The sequence below is a fragment of the Oryx dammah genome, unplaced genomic scaffold (assembly GCF_014754425.2).
Source record: "Oryx dammah isolate SB20612 unplaced genomic scaffold, SCBI_Odam_1.1 HiC_scaffold_13, whole genome shotgun sequence".
NCBI lineage: Eukaryota > Metazoa > Chordata > Mammalia > Artiodactyla > Bovidae > Oryx > Oryx dammah.
In genome coordinates, this window is record NW_024070197.1 from 19,008,506 (window position 1) to 19,030,642 (window position 22,137).

Genomic DNA, 22,137 nt, shown 5'->3' on the forward strand with positions numbered 1-22,137 from the left:
GGCCTCCCTGTCCATCACCAACTCCCGGAATTCACTCAGACTCACGTCCATCGACTCCGTGATGCCACCCAGCCATCTCATCCTCGGTCGTCCCCTTCTCCTCCTGCCCCCAATCCCTCCCAGCATCAGAGTCTTTTCCAATGAGTCAGCTCTTCTCATGAGGTGGCCAAAGTACTGGAGTTTCAGCTTTAGCATCATTCCTTCCAAAGAAATCCCAGGGCTGATCTCCTTCAGAATGGACTGGTTGGATCTCCTTGCAGTCCAAGGGACTCTCAAGAGCCTTCTCCAACACCACAGTTCAAAAGCATCAATTCTTCAGCGCTCAGCCTTCTTCACAGTCCAACTCTCACACCCATACATGACCACAGGAAAAACCATAGCCTTGACTAGACAGACCTTAGTCGGCAAAGTAATGTCTCTGCTTTTAGTTGGAAAACGATGTCGGGGCTCCTTGCCCCTCCCCCTCCTTCCAGAATTAGCCGATTAGGTCAAGAGAACTGTATGCCTCCTTCTTGGCTTCTGAACCCCATTCTGAGATTTGCATACTTCTTTATCCGAGATTACATTTTCTAACTCTAATTTTCTCAAGCTTCCCTGCTAGGCAAAAGAAGGGGAGTCGGCACGCCCTAGTCACAAAACGCAGTCCTTGTTGGTTTCTCACGGTTTCTATCAAACATCTGTGAGTTTTGCCTTCGACTCCTGCAGCCATGCCTTTATTCAGCAAAGTGAGCCACATGCTGTGTGCCAGGCTCTGTGCTGGGCACTGGGGGCTCTTAGAAACACAAGACACTGCTGAACCCACCCTCCTTCAAAAGGCTCCTTTTCCCTTTGCTTCCGGAGCACCCCCTCCATCCCACCCTCGTCCCTGGTTCTCACACCTCTCAGACTGTGCATTCATCTTTAATAGCGTGGCTCCCAGAGGCTGCGTCCTGGCCCTGCCCTCCCCTCCCACCTTGCTGTTCCCCCACCCTTGCCAGAGGTTGTCTCATCTCCTGTAGCCTCACTTAAGTTTCCCCGTGGGAACTTCCCTGGTGGTCTGGTGCTAAGACTGTGCTTCCAGTGCAGGGGGCCTGGGTTCTATCCCTGGTCAGGGGACTAGTTCCACATGCCACAATGAAGACAGAAGATCCCTCATGCCGCAGCTAAGACCGGGGGCAGCCAAATAAATAAATATATTTTAAAAAAGTTTCTACCCTGACAGCACCCTCATCTCAGCGCCCAGTTCCCGGCTCTCCTGTAAGCTCCAAGCCCCTGTTGTTCCGAAGCCCCCTGGTCATCTCACCTGCATGTCCCTGGCTCCTGCAATGTCTGGGCACTTCCTCAAGACTACCTCTCCTCCCAGGCCTCATCTCCGGGGCGGCCTCAGCACCCTCAGGCCAGAGCCCTGGGCCTCACCTGGACACTGCCTTGTCCAGCCCCTATCCCCACAGGGAACCTCCTGAGCACCCCTCCTCCTGGCTGCCCCCGTGTCCTTTCCCCCAGGCCCCTTCCTCAGCCTTGTCCCTTGGCTTCTAATCTTAGTCTCCTCTGATTCACTGTCTATGTAGCAGCCAGGGGCAGCTTCCTAAAACTCAGTGCTGATGGAGCCCCTCTCTTGATCAAACCTCAGATGCCTCCAAAATCCTAGCCCCTCAGGGACTTCCCTGGTGGTCCTGTGGTTAAGAATCCACCTTCCAATGCAGGGGACTTAGGTTTGATCCCTGGTGGGAAAGCTAGGATCCCACATGCCTCGCAGCAGCTAACCCGTGAGCTGCAACAACTGAGCTCACATGCTCCAGAGCCCATGCACTACAACTAGAGAATACGTGCACCGCAACGAAAGACACAGCACGACAAACACAATAGATATGACTCAACGAAGATCCAACACAGCCAAGAATAGATAAATATTAAAAAAGAGAGAAAGACCCAGTGGAGGGAGAGAGGGAGCCATGCAGAATCTGGGAGAAAATCATTCCAGGACATGGCATGCGTACATGCTAAGTTGCTCAGTCGTGTCCAACTCTTTGCAACCCCATGGACTGTAGCCCGCTAGACACCTCTGTCCATGGGATTCTCCAGGCAAGAATGCTGGAGTGGGTTGCCATGCTCTCCTCCAATTCCAGGATGAGGAAACAGCAGATACAAAGGCCAGGAGGCAGGACTGCTTATTGTGCTTGAGGCACTGTGTGGCTGGGGTCAGGGAAGTGGGGGGGGGGGGTGGGATCAAAGTGGTGTGGGGGGTGGGGTGGGGGGCGGGGAAGAGATGAGGACAGAGAAGCAACAGGACAGCTCACCAGGACCTCAGGCCCCAGTGTGAGGACTTTGCTTTCAGCTGGAGTGAGGTAGAGCCCCGGTAGGGCTCTGAGCCAGGAGGGCCCTTCTCTGACTCAGGGGTTTACCGGCTTCGTCTGGCTGCGTGTATGGGGACAGGGATGGGAACAGGGGGATGAAAGCAGGGAGACAGAGGTGGAGAACCTAGGTGGGAAGGGCTGGAGGTTGAACCTGAGAGGGAGCAGAGATGGGAGAGATGGCTGGATTCAGGATATGATTTTAAGATCCCGGATAAAGAACAACCCCTGAGGACATCTGACCTTTGCACATCTGTACAAAGGTGGGAGGGGAGCAGAACCCAGGAGACCAGACTGCTGGCTCAGCTGGGCTGGGATGACCTTGCCCCTCCCTCGCTGACCCACTGCCTACTCCTCTGCCAGCTGCAAGAAGAAGAGGAAGCAAGGTCCCTGCCTGCTGGGCCCCTAGCATCCAGCTGGAGGGGGAGTACACGTGGGGGAAGGGTGACCTGCCCAGGAGGCAAAGGGCATTGCTGAGCCCACTATCTTATCAGAGACCAAACACAGAAAACCAAGGTCACAATGAGCTCTTTCACTCCACAAACACTCTCTGAGGCCAGCCGGGGTGACTCTGGGCTGGGTGGTGCAGGCACACGGTGGTGACCGAGACATCTGGGACTCTATCCTCTGGAGGAGGAGGGGAGAGGAAATGTCACCAGACAGAGTCAGCCCAGAGTGGTCAGGCTTGTAAAGGAGGAATTAAGCGTCAGATTGGTCTCGGGCTAGTATAGGGAAACCTAGAGGTCTGTGGGAGCCCAGGGTGGATACCTGATCCAGAATACTTCCTGGAAGAAGGGGCATCTGTGTCGGAGCAGGATAGATGAGGGGTAGTTGAACGTGGGCAGGATGAAAGGTGAGTGTCTCAGGCAGAGAAAACTGTATGTTTCAAGGTCTTGAAATGATTTTTTTTTTTTGGCTTGCAGGATCTTAGTTCTCTGACCAGGGATCGAGTCTGCAGTGAAAGTGTGGAGTCCTAACCACTGGACTGCCAGGGAATTCCCTTGAAATAACAATTTTGATGAGCAGATATCTTAAAACATGAAGCAGAATGGCACATGGGACGAAGGAGGGACAGCCAGGGGTCTGCTCCCAGAGGGTCTTGTAGGATGCAGAGTCCCTAAGAGTGTGTGCGGTCACAATTCTAGGAGACTCTTGTTCAAATTCCCCTGAAAGTGAAAGCTGCACAGTCATGTCCACTCTTTGCAACCCCATGGACTGTTGCCCACCAGGCTCCTCTGTCCATGACGTTCTCCAGGCAAGAATATGTAGTGGTTGCCATGTCCTCTTCCAGTGTACCTTCCCAACCCAGGGATCTAACTCAGGTCTCCTGCATTGCAGGCGGTTTCTTTACCATCCGAACCACCATGGAAGCTGATAAAAACCCATTCAAATGTTTGCCATTCATTAAACAGTCTGTCTTCTCTGATAGATAGGAAAAACTGTTCAATTCTGAACGTCAATTGTTCTCAAAAAGTCTCTATTGCCCCATGCGCCCCAGGTTCAGGGAAATCTTGCTCCCTGTGTTAGATGGATTGTGTCACGCTTTGTGACATTCTTGAGAGAAGTCTTTGCCCCTGAGTGGTGCTGGGAGTTGCCTGTCCCCTTCCCACATGGCACAATCTGCCTGGGCACCGCTCCAGGTGCCAACGTTGGTACACCTCCCACTTTATCCAGATCCTGCCTGGGCCACCCGCCTGTCCACCCCAGAGACAGGGTTAGGATTGCTTGGACACACAATGAAAGAAGAAATGCACAAGCAAAGACCCCCCCAAAGATGCAGAACTTGAGTACCAGCTGAAGACTGACTAGTCAGAATGGACAAGGCCAAGGGGCTGGAGCAAGGTCAGGCTGGGATGGGTGTGGGAGGACTGGGGGCTCAGACAGTGGCTGTTTCCACTAGTTGAATCACTGGTCCAGCTGAGTGCCAGCCCGCGACTGCCACAGTGTTTTAAGTAGAAAATAAAAAGACCATAGAACAGCCCTCTGGTCATTCCCTAAGCCTCTTGATATCCCCCAAATGTCTGACTTGTTCCAGACTGCTTGAAAACTCAAAAATAAAGCCTGCCCTGACATGATACTCAGAGAACACAAACGTAGCCGCAGTGCTCCTGCCAACCACGAGGAACCATCGGCCAACCCAAACCAAGGGAAATTCTGCAAAATAACAGAGATGCTCTTCCAAAACGTTAAGGTCACGAAAGGCAAGGGAAGACTAGGGGAATGTCACAGACTGAAGGAGAGTGGGGAGCCAGGACTGCTACATGCAATGTCTGATTCTGGATTGGGTCCTAGACCAAGAAAGAGACATAAGCGGGAAAACTGAGGAAATTCAAATAAATTCCCTAAATCAGTTAATAATGTCATATCCACATTAGTTTCTGAATTTGACTGGGGACTGTGGTTATGTAAGAAAGTGCCCTTGTTCATAGAAGACACATGCCCAAGTATTTATAGGTAAACAAGCATTCTGTTTCCAACTTACTCTCAAATGAGTCAGTGATTCAGCCAAAACTTAAAAAAAAACCTATCATCTATCTTGTTGTTGTTCAGTTGCTCAGTCGTGTCTAACTCTTTGCAATACCATGGCCTGCAGCATGCCAGGCTTCCTTGTCCTTCACCATCTCTAGGAGTTTGTTCAAACTCATGTCCATTTAGTCAGTGATGCCATCCAACCATCTCGTCCTCTGTTGTCCCCTTCTCCTCCTGCCTTCAATCTATTCCAGCATCAAGGTCTTTTCTAATGAGTTGGCTCTTTGCATCAGGTAGCTATCTATTTATTAATATTTATGGCTTGGAAAGACCAAAGGCAAAAAGAGAAGAGGGCAGCAGAGGATGAAATGGTTAGATGGCATCACTGACTCAGTGGACATGAATTTGAGCAAACTCTGGGAGATGGTGAAGGACAGGGAAGCCTGGTGTGCTGGAGTCCATGGGGTCGTGGAGAGTCAGACATAACTTAGCAACTGAACAGAAATAACAAATCTATCTATCGTTTATCTATCTATTTATATCATCTGTCTAGCAGAGATATGGTCAAGTCATTAAATTTAGGGGAAATGTAAGCAGGAGTTCATTTTACTATTCCTGTGACTTGTAAGTCTAAAATATTTAAAATCATTGAAAATGAACATAATACAACTAAGAAATGAGAAGTACAAATGAGGTAGGGACCAGAGAAGTGCAGTCCCTGAGTTTTGATGGGGGTCCGCACTGTATCTCCGGTCAGCCCTCTGCTGCCAGTGATGGCGCCTTGTCTCTTCACCTGTGACTTAGGTTGTGGGCTTCCCTAATCTATACAGACGAGCCTGCCTATCTGCTCCCAGCCCTGCACACAGCGAGGGGACACCAGAGGAGTTCCCAGTGATGAGACTTCCTGAGAGCCTGGCTGGCGCTCCAGGTTTGTTAGTGAATGTTCCCAACCACTCAAAGAGAGAAACCCTGTTCAATATCCAACAGTGTCTAATTGAGCATCTATGGGCTGTCTGAGATCACCTTTCTGGGTGCTGTGCATACAGTAGCAAACACGGCCAGGTCCCAGTATTCCTTCCACTGGGACACTAATGACACCAAACAAATAAGATACAAGGTCAAGTTGGGTTAAATGTGTGAGTAAACAGGGTAAGGGGGTGGAGTCTGGTGGGGATGCCATATTACATGTGAGGACTCTCTGAAGAGTTGACATATGATCTGAGACCTGGAGGGGAGAAAAAGCCAGCTGATATCTGAGGGAAAGAAGGGCTTCTCTGGTGGCTCAGACGGTAAAGAATTTGCCTGAAATGCAGGAGACCCAGATTCGATTCCTGGGTCGGGAAGATCCCCTGGAGAAAGAACAGCTACTCACTCCAGCATTCTTGCCTGGAGAATCCCATGGGCAGAGGAGCAAACCACAGCAAGGCCCGTGTCAATGGCTCAGCAGTAGAGACTGAACTGGGAGAAGTGATCTGGGGCCAGGTCTTACAGGAATGATTTCAGAATTTAGTCTGAGTGTGAAGAGAAGCCCGTGGAAGGTTGTAAGCAGGGGAATAGTAACACAAGCCGTTTTACACATGTGACTCAGAGAGAAAAGTACCCGGTGAGTGAGTGAGTGTGACTTTGGCCCTGCCTCCTCTCTTGGGGTTTCCTGCAGCCAGACGAGGGGGGCGTGGTGGGGAGGTGAGGGGCTCTTAGTGCTTCCAGGTGACCCGCCCCAGGAGAGAAGGACATTGCCAAGGCAGTTATCAGATCTACCCACACATGCCCCTGGAGACATTGTGAGGCTCAAGCAGGAGAATATCAAGGACCTGCCATCCTACCAGGGCAGCCCTCATGGCTTCCCATGGAGGTCCCTGCCTAGGGAGGTTTCGATGGGGGTCTCCAAACCTCACACCTGGTACCAAGCACCAAGTTCAAAAAATCCCTTCCCCACTTTGCACCGTGGTTCCCACCTGGGCAGGTTGGGGTGGAGACAGGGCAATGATGGAGGGCTGTGATGGCTGTAGCTGGAGGGTGCCTCTGGGGTCCTCTGAGCCTCAGTTTCCCCCTCTGTATGATGGGAATAACACTACCGCCTTCACAGGAATTTCTCGCAGGGACTCATATGCTCAATACTAGCCCATGCTTAGCACTGCTGCTGGGAAGTTGGGGTGTTTTCACTGGGGAGCGCCTATGAGAGCCAGGCTCCAGGGTCAAGCTTGGCCTGGAAACCGGTCCCTGTTACTTAGTCATTGCAACCTCAGGCAAAGTCCTTGATCTCTCGGTGGCTCAGTTTCCCCACTGGTACAATGGGGGATAATAAGAGAACATAGCTTCATGGGGCAGTTGTGAGGAGCTAAGGAAACATTCGAGCCAAGCACACAGGGCTGACCCAGCACAGGATAAGTTCTCCCTGAATGACAGCCATGACAGCCACTGTTGTGACCCCCACACACCCAGGGGTCCAGTGCCTGCTGTCCAGTTTTAAATAGGACAGACAGTCTGCAGTCAAGCTGCCTGCTTCTGAGTCCTACCTCTCACATCCGTGGGATGTGGGGACATGTGACTTCACCCCCCTGTGCCTGTCTCCCCATCTGTAAGTGGGGGGAGGCAGGTGAGAATGGCACTCACCTCAAAGGGTAGTTGTGCGGTTAAACAAGCTAATATGTGAAAGCCCTTAGCACAGTGCTGAGCACATAATGTTCTTATGTTCTTACTATTGCTCTTCATAAGAGCACCTTATGTTCTTACTATTCCTCTTGTTGTCAGGACGGTTTTTCCCAGTGGGCCCCTGATCTCAGGAACAGGTTGCAGTGGGGTCTGGGCTGGTAGGGCAGCCCAGTAGGAAAGGCCCGAGCTGCCCAGGCCTGGAGGTCACCCCAAGGAGCCCCGTAATCAGCTGTAATCAAGCCTGTCCTGCTCCACCCCCTACCTCCCTGGGTATATCAGGGCTGGTCCAGATCTTGGGCTCGGTCTCAACAAAGGAGGGCACTGCACTGGGCACCATGGGGAAGGCAGTGAGTGCAGTCAGGGATGGGGGGTGGAGGTTGGAGGCAGGGGCTCTAGTGGGATCTGATGCCTTCTCTGTCCCACCCCACCCCCCCCTCCAAGGAGAATTACGAGCTGCACCAGGTAGAGCTGGGTCCTGGCCCTGGTGGGGACATGGTGGCCAAGATGAGCAAGAAGAAGGCGGCCAGTGGAGGGGGCAAGAGGAAGGAAAAGCTGGAGAACATGAAGAAGGAGATGGAGATTGTGAGCAGGGGCTGGGCGGGGCTGGGTGAGGGCAAGGGTGGGGGCCCGGGAGACAGAAAGTGAGTGTGGTGTCCCCTCCATGCAGAATGACCACCAGCTGTCAGTGCAGGAGCTGGAACAGAAATACCAAACCAGTGTGACCAAGGTGAGCTGGGGCAGACAGAGAGGCGGGTGCAGGGAAGGAGAGGAGGGGAGAGAGAAAAACATTAGAAAGGGCCAAACAGGGCTTCCCCGGCGGTCCAGTGGCTAAGACTGTGCTCCCAGTGCAGGAGGCATGGGTTTGATCCCTGGTTGAGGAACTAAGATCCCACATGCTACAAAGTGCAGTCAAAAGAAGAAAAGAAAAGGCCAAACAGAAAGGGACAAGAGAGGCAGATAAAAAGAAACAGAGAGACAGAGAGGGAGCAGGAAGAGACAGAGGCAGAAGAGCTCCTGTTAATGAGAGGAGAGCTCTTGTTAATGAGAGGAGAGCCCTTGGTGACTACCATGACCCTACCGCGCCCATCCCCAGGGCCTGTCTGCCAGCCTGGCTGCTGAGCTGCTGTTGAGGGATGGGCCCAATGCTCTGAGGCCGCCGAGGGGCACCCCCGAGTACGTCAAATTCGCGCGGCAGCTGGCGGGCGGTCTGCAGTGCCTCATGTGGGTGGCTGCTGCCATCTGCCTCATCGCCTTTGCCATCCAGGCCAGCGAGGGTGACCTCACCACGGACGACAATGTGAGTGGCGGGTGCTGGGAGCCAGATCTGGGACACAGGGACCTGGGGGACAGAGGATGTTAAGCATGCGACTCAGGATATGAGTGTCATAGGATGGGGATCTAGAGACGTGGAAAAACAGCTTTAAGACATGGGTCATGCGGGCTGAAGGGCACTGGGCTATAAGAGACAGACCCAAGATCACAGGGGATGCAGGGGAGTCTGTGTTGCGGAGATGGAGGACATAGGGAGGAAGACATAGACAGGCAACACTTAAGATATGGTCCTGGGAAGGGACTTCCCTGGCAGTCCAGTGGTTAAGACTTCACCTTCTAATTCAAGGGGTGCGGGTTCGATTGCTGGTTGGGGAGCTAAGATCCCACATGCCTCAGGGCCAAAAATCCCAAACATAAAACAGAAGCAATATTGTAACAAATTCAATGAAGACTTTAACATTAAAAAAAAAAACAAAACACAGTCCTTGGAAAACAGAGGTCATGAGGGCATGAGACAGACCAAGGACAGAGGGCACAGGGGACACTGGGACTCAGACATGGGGACAAAAGGGCATGAGGACAGAGGACTCAGGACACGGCGCATGGAGACACACAAGCTATCAGCCATGGAGCACACGGACATGAAGGATATTGAGATGCAGGACAAGAGCACACTGGATACATGCCAGGGTCAGGACAAGACACATGGGGGCCCTGGGACATGAGACACTGCACAGAGGATTGAAAGTCACAGGGCATGTGACACGGGATGGGGACTCGAGGGCACGTAGACGTGTGGAGGGACCTGGAATTTGGGACCTGGGACATTGGGCGACACAGAACATGGAGCATGAGATCGACAGCACGCATGGAAGTGGCGACAGGAGGGCACAGGGGCTGTTGGGCACAGGGGACAAGGTGGGTCCCCAGCCCCCAGCCACTGGCATTTTCTGTGGCTCCTCCCACAGGGGCTCAGAGCACACAGATTTTGAAAATGCAGACTATGAACCTTGGAACACAGATAATACAGGACATGGAAACATGAGGCAGAGGACAGTGCAGAACGCAAGACTTGGGGGCATAGGAAAAGGGGACACGTGCCACCAAGCTGCACAGTGATGTGGGGCACGGTCACAGGGCCAGGAAAGTGGGATCTGTGCCCACTGCGAACACAGGGCAGTTGAATGTGGGATGTGACGCTCATGGGGACAGGGACACAGGTCTCAGGAAATAGTGCCTGAGGCTTCCTAGTAGAGAGGGGAAAACCATGGAGGTGACCCTGGAGGAAATCACCAGGGGGACCAGAAAGCAGGCAGTGGCCTCAGGCAGGGAGCTTCCAGCCCCTGGTCATTCCCCACCCCTCTCTGCCTCCCCAGCTGTACTTGGCGCTGGCCCTCATTGCCGTGGTCGTGGTCACAGGCTGCTTTGGCTACTACCAGGAGTTTAAGAGCACCAACATCATTGCCAGCTTTAAGAACCTCGTCCCCCAGGTGGGTCCCCAGCCCCCAGCCACTGGCATTTTCTGTGGCTCCTCCCATCAGGCCCAGGCAGCCCGTCATCCCCTGCCCCCAGCTCTCCCCATAGGTCCTCACCTCTCCCCACTTTCACCTCCCCACCTTCCCACTGCACGCGGCAACTTCCACCCCTGCTCCCTGCCCCCAACTCTGGTGCTCTGGTCCCACAGCAAGCAACTGTCATCCGAGACGGGGACAAGTTCCAGATCAACGCAGATCAGCTGGTGGTGGGCGATCTGGTGGAGATGAAAGGCGGGGACCGAGTGCCGGCCGACATTCGCATCCTCCAGGCCCAGGGCTGCAAGGTGGACAACTCCTCGCTGACTGGAGAGTCTGAGCCGCAGACCCGCTCACCCGAATGCACCCATGAGAGCCCCCTGGAGACCCGCAACATCGCCTTCTTCTCCACCATGTGCCTCGAGGGTCTGTGAGGTCCCCACCCATCCGTCCAGATGACTACACTGCCTCCGCGCTGCCTTTTGCTGCCTCCACTGCCCCCTTCTGCTTCATTCTGAGACCCACTGACTCCCCCACTTGATGTGATTGCTGCCTCTCTGCGCCACGCCGCCTCTCTAGCTCCCCCTATTGCCTCCAGTGCCTTCCATGACCGTCCCTCCTCTGGTTCACCGCTGCTGCTGTGCAAGCCGCCCCCCACCCCCGACCGCCAGTGCCGCTCACCTGATGCTGATTTACCCTCTTGGCCCCCCTGCAGGCACCGCCCAGGGCCTGGTGGTGAACACGGGCGACCGCACCATCATCGGGCGCATCGCATCACTGGCCTCAGGAGTAGAAAATGAGAAGACGCCCATCGCCATCGAAATTGAACATTTTGTGGACATCATCGCAGGCCTGGCCATCCTCTTTGGTGCCACATTTTTCATAGTGGCCATGTGCATCGGCTACACCTTCCTGCGAGCCATGGTTTTCTTCATGGCCATCGTGGTAGCCTATGTGCCTGAGGGGTTGCTGGCCACTGTCACGGTGAGCTGGGGACACAGAAGAACCGTGCAGTGAGCTGAGAGGCCTGTCCATCCGTCTTTCCAATCATCCAGGCTTCCCTGTATCCTCTCCCTATCTGTCCATCCATCCTCCATCACCTTTTCTCCTCCTCCCTACCCCCATCTCTCCACCTATCCCATCCATTCAGCAAATACCCACTGGGTCTGCTCTGGCCTGGGTCCTGTGCCACACACCCAACACTCAGAGATGAACAGGGAAGGGCTTTGACAGGAGGAGGCTGAGGTTGGGTGTTGAAGGCTGCTGTGGGCAGCCTTCCATAGTGAGCACCCAGTCCTGGGCCAGTCCAAGAGGAGACTTAGGGAATGTTAGTTTTCTTACTTTGATTGTGCTGGTAAGAACCTCAGATAGGACACCTAAGAGAGGGGCCTGACTACATTTATCTGGACAGATTGGGGAGGCATCCCAAGTGGAAAGCAGAGTGGACAAAAGTTTGGAGGCAAGAAAAAGCCTAGTCTTTGCAGGGGGGTGTTGTGTACGCAGTACTGTGGCGGCTTAATGCTGCATACTGTGGCTGGAGTAAAGGATCCCCAGTGCTGAGAAAGGAGAGAGGTGGGGCGGGGAGCAAGGCTTGATCCCCATGCCTGCATTCCCCACCCTTCCCCTAGGTGTGCCTGTCCCTGACAGCCAAGCGGCTGGCCAGCAAGAACTGTGTAGTCAAGAACCTGGAAGCAGTGGAGACACTAGGCTCCACCTCGGTGATCTGCTCTGACAAGACGGGGACCCTCACTCAGAACCGCATGACTGTGTCCCATCTGTGGTTCGACAACCACATCCACTCGGCGGACACTACAGAAGACCAGTCAGGTGTGGGGGTTGGGGTGGGGGACAGTGGCTGGGCGGGATCTGGTAGATGGTGGAGATCTAGAAGGGAGCTCTGAAGTTAATGAAAGAAGTCTGGGGAAGGCTTCGCATTAATGGAGAAGGGGCTCCAGCAGTCATCAGGCAAAGGCTGGATCCTGGGTGGCTAAGCTCCGGGTCTGTGAAGGGGTTTGATATTTACTGGGTCTCCTAAGAGACTTGATACTGGGTCTGGAGAGAAAGCTCCGCCCCGGGGTCCGTGGAGGTGTGTGGGTCCCACCCAGGCCGGAATTCAGTCTTGAACCTAGGGGGCTGGGGGACTCGATTCTGGTACGGGAGAGCCCCTTCGCAGCCCCAGCCTGGATGCCTGGCCTCCAGGGCAGACATTTGACCAATCCTCGGAGACATGGCGGGCGTTGTGCCGCGTGCTCACCCTGTGTAACCGTGCTGCCTTCAAGTCGGGCCAGGACGCAGTGCCGGTGCCCAAGGTGAGAGCAGCGGGCGCTCAGGGGAGTCGGGGGACGAAGCCTGGGGGTCCCGGGAGTCTGGTGGTGCAGCCCGGCTCGCCTCTGACACCTCCTGCGTTCCCAGCGCATCGTGATCGGGGACGCGTCGGAGACGGCGCTGCTCAAATTCTCCGAGCTGACGCTGGGCAATGCCATGGGCTACCGCGAGCGCTTCCCCAAAGTCTGTGAGATCCCCTTCAACTCTACAAACAAGTTCCAGGTGCGCACCCGCCGCGGCCGGCCCCGCCCACGGTCCAGTCCCGCCCACCACAAGTCCCGCCCACCGAAGGCCCCACCCACATTCCGGGCTGGCCTGCGGCCGGCCTTCACTCTCAGGCCCCTCCCTCTACACAGCCAAAGGCCAGCAAGGGCCCGGGCACTCCGCCCGCTCTCAGCTGTCAGGCCCTCGATGCGGAGAAGCTCTCAATCCAAATCCCGCCCCAGTGCAACTCCGACCTAAATTCTGCCCGTTCCCCACTCCCAGGCCCTTATCCAGGCCGGTAGGTCCTCCCCAACCCTCAGCCTCTACTAAGGACCTGCCCAGCAAGCAACCCCCTCACGCTCAGACCCTCCCTGACCCACCCAAGGCTGCTCCCGCAGCGCCTGGGCTCTGTCAGCCCCTCAGTTCCCCAAGCCCCGCCTCTCCCCCTTGACCTCGCCCACAACCCCGCCTCTTCCTCCGCCCACAGCTGTCCATCCACACGCTGGAGGACCCGCGAGACCCGAGGCACGTGCTCGTCATGAAAGGCGCCCCCGAGCGCGTGCTGGAGCGCTGTAGCTCCATCCTCATCAAGGGCCAGGAGCTGCCACTGGATGAGCAATGGCGCGAGGCCTTCCAGACTGCCTACCTCAGCCTGGGAGGCCTGGGCGAACGCGTCTTGGGTGAGACTCCATATCCTGCCCAACCTTTTGGGCCAGCCCCAACCCTGACCTTTCCCATCCTTGTTCGACACTTGACCTGCCCCAGTCTACACACTCAACTTTGACTTTCCCTATCTCAGTCCTGATCCCTGTCGTCAATGTCTACCTCCACCCAGCCTGTCCTCACCTGGATCTTACCTCTCCTGACTCAACCTGTGCTCCCTTGATTTTCCCCAACTCTTGCCCCACCCGATGCCCAGTCCTTGTTTTCTTCCTCGTCTGCCTTTCAGCATCCTCCTCCAGACCTTTCGACTTCCTCCAGTCTCTGCCTCAACTCAAAGTTTTCCTCAATCCTTGTTCTGACCTCTGACCCCCTCCCAAGTGTTGTCTTGCTTCCTTAAACTTCCATAACCCCTGCCTTATCTTCCACTTTGCTTGGTGTGTGACCTCTGGCAAGAAGTGTCCCTTCTCCAAACCTGTGTCCTCATGTGCAAGATGAGGATGCTAGTAACTCCCAGAGTGGCTGTGGAGATGGATTCCAACACAGTCGTCTCTCAGTGTCCATAGGGGACGGCTTCCAAGACACCCGCCACATTCCCCCCATACCCTTACTACCCCACAGATACCAAAATCTGCAGGCATTCAAATCCCTCATGTAAAATGGTGTAGTATTTGCATATAACCTGTGCACTTCCTTTTGTATACTTAAAATCATCTCCAGATTACTTGGAGTGCCTAATGCACGAGGTAAGATGGACCTCTGCAAGTAGTTGTCACTGTGTGGCAAACTCAGGTTTTTCTGGAATTTTCTGGAGTTTTTTGGGAATATGTTTGATCTGCAGTTGGTTAAATCTGTGAATGTGGAAGTTGTGGATACAGAGGGCTAAGTGTAATGCGAATGAAGGATTCAGCACAGGGTCAGGCATTCACAGATGCTTGGTGCAAGATGTGGTTATTTTACTCATCATTTGGTTTTGCTATGGAAGGGTTCACCCAGGACTCCTGTTTGCCTTCCTTGTTTTTTTGGCCAGGCTTCTGCCAGCTCTACCTGAGTGAGAAGGACTACCCACATGGCTACGCCTTCGACGTGGAGGCCATGAACTTTCCAACCAGTGGCTTGTGCTTTGCGGGACTCGTATCCATGATAGACCCACCCCGGGCCACCGTTCCTGATGCTGTGCTCAAGTGCCGCACAGCAGGCATCCGGGTATGCCCCTGGGGAGAGTATCAGGCAGGGGTGAGAACAGAGGATGACAGTATTTGAGGATGAGCAACCCTGTGACAGAAACCCACCTGAAAACACCTGAACCACAAAGGAATACATTGGTTCAAGAACTGAAAATCTCTGGGGAATGAAGGTTTGGGTATAGCTGGATCCAGGAGTTCAATATGTTTAGGAATTTGCCTTTCTCCACATCTCAGCTCTGCTTTTCTCTCTGCTGGCTTTATTCTCAAGCAGTCCTCCATTTTGGTGGACAAAGATGACCACCACCCAGCAGCTCCAACTAAATAACATCCCACCTGTTTAGCCATTACATCAAAAAAAGAGTGCATCTTTGGCAGTTATGCCCCGGTTGGTTACATGTTCATCCTTGAACCGATCACTGTGGCTGAGGAATGTCCACTGGGGCAGACAGGGAGAGTGGGTTAATCGGAAGGGGTCAGGGGTCTGCTGGTTCCTCCTTCAGGTGATCATGGTGACAGGTGACCACCCCATCACAGCCAAGGCCATTGCCTCCAGCGTGGGCATCATATCAGAAGGCAGTGAGACAGTGGAGGACATCGCTGCCCGCCTCCGTGTGCCCGTGGACCAGGTTAACCGGAAGTAAGTCCCCTTATGCCCTCCTCGTAGTTCTTCCCACACCCCGCATGGACTGAGGTCTCAGTGATGTCCTCCCACTTCCCTTTCTAGGGATGCCCGTGCCTGTGTGATTAATGGCATGCAGCTGAAGGACATGGACCCATCAGAGCTGGTCGAGGCACTACGGACCCACCCTGAGATGGTGTTTGCTCGTACCAGTCCCCAGCAGAAGCTGGTGATTGTGGAGAGCTGCCAGCGACTGGTGCGACCCTGATGATGCCGGCAGGCAGATGGGCTGGGCTGGCCCTGGGCTGCCCTGTCACTGACCACCCTCCCACTTGTACTCACTGCCTGCAGGGCGCCATCGTGGCTGTGACAGGAGATGGTGTGAATGACTCCCCAGCCCTGAAGAAGGCAGACATCGGCGTGGCCATGGGCATTGCTGGCTCAGATGCTGCCAAAAATGCAGCAGATATGATCCTGCTTGATGACAACTTCGCCTCCATTGTGACAGGCGTGGAGCAGGGTCCGGGCCAGATCAGAGATGGGGGCCAGCAGTGTGGGTGTGGGAGGAAGTGGGCTAGGGGGACACTGAGGTGCCTGCGGTCCCCCCACAGGCCGACTGATTTTTGACAACCTGAAGAAGTCCATCGCCTATACGCTGACCAAGAACATCCCTGAGCTGACACCGTATCTCATTTATATCACTGTCAGTGTGCCCCTGCCGCTCGGATGCATCACCATCCTCTTCATAGAACTCTGTACTGACATCGTGAGTCTATGGCCCTGATGCCCCCACCCATATAGTGCCCAGAGACATATGCCCACAGGCAGGCATGATAGACAGAGACCGTCACGGACAGTCTTAGACTCAGAGTGATACAGATGTGTGTACAACAGCCAGATGTGAACACACAGGCAGGCAGGAAGCTAGACATGGACAGACTTACAGACGTGGACGCACAGGTGGACACTCAGGTGGGCACAGACAGACTCAAGGATATGTGTGGACCCAGATATGGACACTCGGACAAACATTTTAACAGACACAGCTATCTGGCTAAGCTTGGATTGCAGACATTCTCCAACAGACATGGACAGATAAACAGCGTCAGATAGACCTCAAAGCAGACAGACAGAAAAGAGCCTCAGATACAGCCATGAATACAGCCGGATGCACGGTCATGTCACATATTTATTCAGCAGCGCTTACACAATGCCTGCTCTGGGCCAGGTATATGTTAATTACTTCATTTTGTCCTCATGACTACTCTATGAGGAGTTTTATTTCATCATCCCCATTTTACCGATGAGCTAATTGAAGCTTAGACAACTTGAGTGGCTTGCCCCAGGTCACACAGCTAATTCAAGCCCAGGCAGGCTGGTGCCCCGAGCCTCTGTCCTCGGTCGGTACACTCTGCCGCCATAAACAGACGGGTAGGAGACAGGGAGGAGGCCACAGATACATAGAGAGGCAGAAGAGATGCAGAGATAGTGGCAGAGATAAAGAGACAGGGGCTCAGAGATGCAACAGTAGAGACATAATCACAGCACGAGACAAGAGACAGGAACAACACCAAGGAAAAAAACAGAGTAAGGGGCAGAGAGAGACAGAACGTGCAACAGGAAAAGCTGTCAAGACCAGAGGAGCCCAGACAAGAAACAGAGAGGAGGAGGACGAGAGAAAGACAGAGACTGAGAGAACACACAACAGCAGCGACAAACACAGACGTTCCCATGGAGACGGACACACGTGGAAAGGGCCAGCTGGCCTCAGGCTGTCCGGGCAGGTGTGACTGTGTGACCACTGTGGGCCTCACCTCCTTACCTCAGTTCTGTCCCCATCCACTGCAGAGGGGGAGGGGGTCCAAAGAGTCAGGGACAGGGGCCCAGGCAAACTGCCAACCCTGGTTCCTTCCACCCCTGCCCAGTTCCCGTCAGTGTCCCTGGCATACGAGAAGGCTGAGAGTGACATCATGCACTTGCGTCCCCGGAACCCAAAGCGGGACCGACTGGTCAACGAGCCCCTGGCTGCCTACTCCTACTTCCAGATTGGTGCGTGCCCGTGGCGGCGGGGTGGGGCAGTGCAGGGCTGTCCTACGGGACTGCTTGCCGCCGTGGGGTCTCTCCCTGGGACTTGGCCTTGCTCTGGATCTTGGTGTCTGCCTTTGATCCTGGATGTCTGTTGTTCTCTGAGTCTTTGTCTGCACACGATGGCCTCTGTGGTCCCCTGGGCCCCTCCTCTGTCTCTGGCCTCATTCTCCTTGGCCCTGCCTCTGGGTCATTGCCTCTTGTCTTTTTTGGGTCCTCTGGGTGTGTGTCTGTCCCTGCCTCTCCCTGCGTCCTGTCTCGTGTCACTGTCGATCTCTCTTGGAGTCTTTTCTCCGTCTGTCCACTGTTTGTGTTCCTGTCTGTCTCCATGCTACCATTTCTGTGTGTTCCTCACTCTCTCTGTCTCTCCATCTCTGTCTCCCTGTGTTTCCTTGCTTCTCACCCAGGTGCCATCCAGTCGTTCGCTGGCTTCACTGACTACTTCACGGCCATGGCCCAGGAGGGCTGGTTCCCTTTGCTGTGTGTGGGACTGCGGCCGCAGTGGGAGGACCACCACCTACAGGATCTGCAGGACAGCTATGGCCAGGAGTGGGTGAGTCCCTGCCCCTATCCCCTGAGTGTCCAGCGCCACCTTCCTTGAGTGTGGCCTACACTCACTCCTCCGTGCATGACTGAGCTCAGCCGGAGCCTCCTGGACACCCAAGCTCTCTGCCAGTTCTGTGGTAAGGGGCCTTTCCCACCACAGTCTCGAGCTCCAGCCTCTCGTTTCTGATGACCCTAGCTGCAGATGGGTCCTCTCTCTGCCCTGACAGCAAGACATCATCTCAGGTGTGGACCCAGGATCCCACCCCGCCCTCCAGTATCCTGTTATTTTCCCTGAAGCAGCATGACTTACACAGAGTATTTGCATATGTGGCTGACTTAGGTGAAAGCTGGTGCATAGAGAGGCTAGATCTGGCTGGCAGGTGTGTTTAGTTTGCCCTGTGGAGTGACAGATCGGGACATTCCCCTTGAATATTTACTGTTGTGTTAAGAAAATAGATCTTGGGAACCAGACTGCTTGGGTTCACTGTCTGCCACTGCTCCTCACAGCTGTGTGACACTGGGTGAACTCATTTGTCTCTCTCTGCCTCAGTTTCCCCACCTCTAAAGTAGACAGCATACTCATGTCTTATCTTGGTGACGTTCACCTTATTGATTTTTACAGCGTGGTCCTCAGACCAGCAGCATCCGCCACACCTGGGAACTTGTTTGAAAATCTCAGGTTTCCCCTCAGACCTCTGGGGTCAGAGACTCTAGGGGCGGGACCCACATTTTAACCAGTTCTTCTGGGGATTCTGATGTATGTCAAAGTTTGAATACCACCAATCTACCTCAGAGGATTATTGGGAGGATTCAATGAGATAAGACATGCAAAACAGTTGGGACCTGGAGCATAGTAAGTGTTCCTTACACAATTAGTGGTATGTATAGAAATAGTTATACCGAAGACATGGATTGAACAGTGGCTGCCCCCTCTAAATGCGGCTTGTGCCGCATTCCTCAAAGGCCCATCTGGCTCATGTTTGCCATCTTCCGGGGTCCTGGAGTCACCGAACTTTGTACCCTGCCTCAGGGTTCGAATTCCCTTTGCCCAGGTGCTCCCTTTAGGGTGCCCAGGAAATCCTGCATCCCTCCTTTCATTATGAAGGCAATTGACCTGACCTACTGATTGGCCAGGCACTGACATCTAAGCTCACTAGACCAGGTTTCTAGGCCCTGCACTCGGGGGTCCTGCAAACCTGGCAGACCGTGCATCTCTTTGTCCCCGCGCCGGCCTCTGACACAAGGGATAGAGTATTGAGGGGCTCGTGGCCCCAGGCCCCGTGCGCCCGGCTGGCTGCAGAGGCTCTCTGCCTGGGCTCAGGCTGCTTTTGTTCCCTCTGGGTCCACAGACGTTCGGGCAGCGCCTGTACCAGCAGTACACCTGCTACACCGTGTTCTTCATCAGCATCGAGATGTGCCAGATCGCAGACGTGCTCATCCGGAAGACACGCCGCCTCTCTGCCTTCCAGCAGGGCTTCTTCAGGTGTCCCTGGCCAGCCACAGCCCTGCCCCCACCCTGCCCTCCGAGCCCCAGCAGGTCTTGACCAGGGCTTACTGCAGCCAGCGGACCCCAGCACTGGATGTGCCGGGGCCAGGTGCTAATGTTCCTGATCAATAGCTGGCCAAGAGCTCCCACCCTGTGCATCTCAACTGGCCCCTCCATGTTTCATCAGCTAAAGGGGTGATACTGACCACTCCTGGTGTAGGGCCAGCGTCCACTGGGGGAGAGGTGCGAGCTACGCCAGGGTTCAGTGTTTAGAACATCTCCCTGCAGCTGCTATCTGACCCCCTCTGACCCAGCACCCTGATGCCCATCCGGTCCCCATCTCCTCCTGGCCTTTGTCCCGAGCCCGCCTGTCTGAGTCTGTCCCACCCCGCCCCACCTGCAGGAACAGGATCCTGGTGATTGCCATCGTGTTCCAGGTCTGCATCGGGTGCTTCCTGTGCTACTGCCCTGGCATGCCCAACATCTTCAACTTCATGCCCATTAGGTGAGGGGCTGTGAGCTGTGAGCGTCAGGCGGGCCTGTGGGACACAGGCCTGGGAGTAGCCTTGACCTTGCCATCCCACCTGTGCCTTCAGGTACCAGTGGTGGCTGGTCCCCATGCCCTTTGGCCTCCTCATTTTTGTCTATGATGAGATCCGGAAACTGGGAGTCCGCTGTTGCCCAGGAAGTGAGTGTGGAGCCTAGAAGCCTGGGGATGGAGGGCTGAAACTTTCTTAGAGCTGCTGCCTTGACCTTTGATTTCTAGTACTTGACCTCTAAGCCCTGGACCTGCCGTATGAAACCACCACTGAGCTATCACCTTTGAGCCCCTGGCTCCCACATACCCGAAACCCCCAGCACTGAGTCTCCTTTCTCTCTCTCTCCCCCAGGCTGGTGGGACCAGGAACTCTACTATTAGAAGGACCGCTGCCTTCAAATCATCCTCACATCGCTGTAGTAGGGGTGGAGGTGGGGGACACCTGGGACCCTCTGAACAGCCACCAAAACATCTGAGCAGCCGAGTTCCAGCCCCATCTGTGTCTGCTCTTGTAGCCCGCAACAACTCAACCTCGGAGAGACCTTCCCTCCTCCCCTTCCCCACTCCCCCTCCCTAGGCCCAGTTCTCTGGGCGCTTTGAAGGGGAGTAGGAGTTCACAGCTCCTACGAGGTGGGTCTCTCCTTAGGACTCCAGGCCAGCAAGTCTTCTTTAAAAACACACTTGTGTCTGCATGATAGTAATAAACGAGCTCACACTGACTGCTTTTATTTGGTGCTGGGCATTGTCATCTTGTTTTTTTTTTTCATGAGCCCCTTTGTTTCCTACAACTCAGGGGCTGTTTGTTCCAGGCTGTTATCTCCAGTTTCTAGAACACAGCCTGGCACATAGTAGGTACTCAGTAAACGTTGCCTGGGAGAAGGAATTCCCAGGTCTTTGCCAAGAGCGACAGCATTTCTGGGCAAGCTGGTGTGACCGTGTGCACGCTCCAGAGTAGTGCCTTTTAACTGTACCACTAGCTAAACACCACCTCTGGGCTCTCCTTTCTCAGTACCCCTTTCCATCTCTGGAGGCTCCTCAGGTGACAGGTGTCAGGTATCAGAATCATCAGAATCGTTTCTGCCTGAAGCAGCCCCTCCCAGTTCACAGGAGTTTCCTGATTCCACTTACACCTTTGCAGCTGCAGTGGGCACCTATCACTGGTTAGTCCCAACCGACTCCTGGAGGCTAAAAGTCACAGGTCCCCTCCTCACATCCCTATCACCTGAAAAGTGAATCCTCCAACTGTTGGAAACTCCCCTTTCCACAGTCCCCCCACCCCTACTTTTGCCACTCCTTTCCCCAGTCCTCTTTCCTGCCTCTCTTTCCCTTTTTTTGACAAGTCTCTCTGACTGGACCCCAGGCTTCTCTTTCCTCATTGGCACAGTCCCCACACCCCTACCGGCCTCAGCTGTCTCTGCATTGATGCCCACATCTGCCCCCAGCCTACTCTGGCATGTTCAAGGGGGCCTACACTGGCCTCTGCATCATCCTCCAAACCTGCTCCCATCATTCTGGCTCCTTCTCCCTGAAACGTCCTCACGGGTGCTCACAAACATCACACTTCTATTACCCTGGACTCCTTCCTTTCTCACTGGTCATCTCCCTACTCCCCACCCCCAGCCCACCTGGCAAGATAAAAACACACAGCTCCCTGAACTCATTCCAACCAGTTCTTGTTTCCCTGGAAAGGCCAGGCACTCTCTTTTAACTTCAAGGACTTTGCTCCTTGAAAAGCAGGGCCTTGACACCCACTTTCTTCTCTTTGCCCCATGAACTCATCCTCTTAAGTCTCAGCTCACACACCCTCTCGTCTCAGCTCACACCCCCTCTCCTCCAGGAGCCAGACAGCCATCTTTTCCCTTCCCAGCCCTCATCACTGTAGTCTAGCCCACCAGGGCCACCATCCCCGCCAGGGTTAACCATCAGTCCTGATCCGTCTGGCTTGCGAGCCCCCATTCAGTCCCTGAACCCCATGAAACCTGGGACTACTTCACAGACAGATGGCCACCAGTAGAAGGCCTGGATCAGAGTCCCTGCTCAGCTGCTGCTGCTGGTGCTGTCACTTCGGTCCTGTCCGACTCTGTGCGACCCCATAGACGGCAGCCTACAGGCTCCCCCGTCCCTGGGATTCTCCAGGCAAGAACACTGGAGTGGGCTGCCATTTCCTTCTCCAATGCATGAAAGTGAAAAGGGAAAGTGAAGTTGCTCAGTCGTGTCCGACTCTTTGCGACCTCATGGACTGCAGCCTACCAG

General features: G+C 54.5%; 1 protein-coding gene across 1 annotated transcript; it reads left to right on the top strand.

The window, feature by feature from the left end:
- Positions 1-4,144: 4,144 nt before the first annotated feature.
- Positions 4,145-20,612, top strand: ATP4A (ATPase H+/K+ transporting subunit alpha). Its single transcript, XM_040254112.1, has 23 exons — positions 4,145-4,177; positions 6,310-6,402; positions 7,893-8,033; positions 8,119-8,178; positions 8,545-8,748; positions 10,100-10,213; positions 10,408-10,660; positions 10,950-11,218; positions 11,863-12,061; positions 12,434-12,543; positions 12,647-12,781; positions 13,251-13,443; positions 14,454-14,629; positions 15,111-15,247; positions 15,335-15,485; positions 15,581-15,749; positions 15,841-15,995; positions 17,155-17,278; positions 17,722-17,867; positions 19,210-19,343; positions 19,750-19,851; positions 19,943-20,034; positions 20,237-20,612. The coding sequence occupies exons 1-23, from the start codon at positions 4,145-4,147 to the stop codon at positions 20,263-20,265; spliced, it is 3,219 nt and encodes a 1,072-aa protein (XP_040110046.1). The 3' UTR covers positions 20,266-20,612.
- The last annotated feature ends 1,525 nt before the right edge of the window (positions 20,613-22,137 follow it).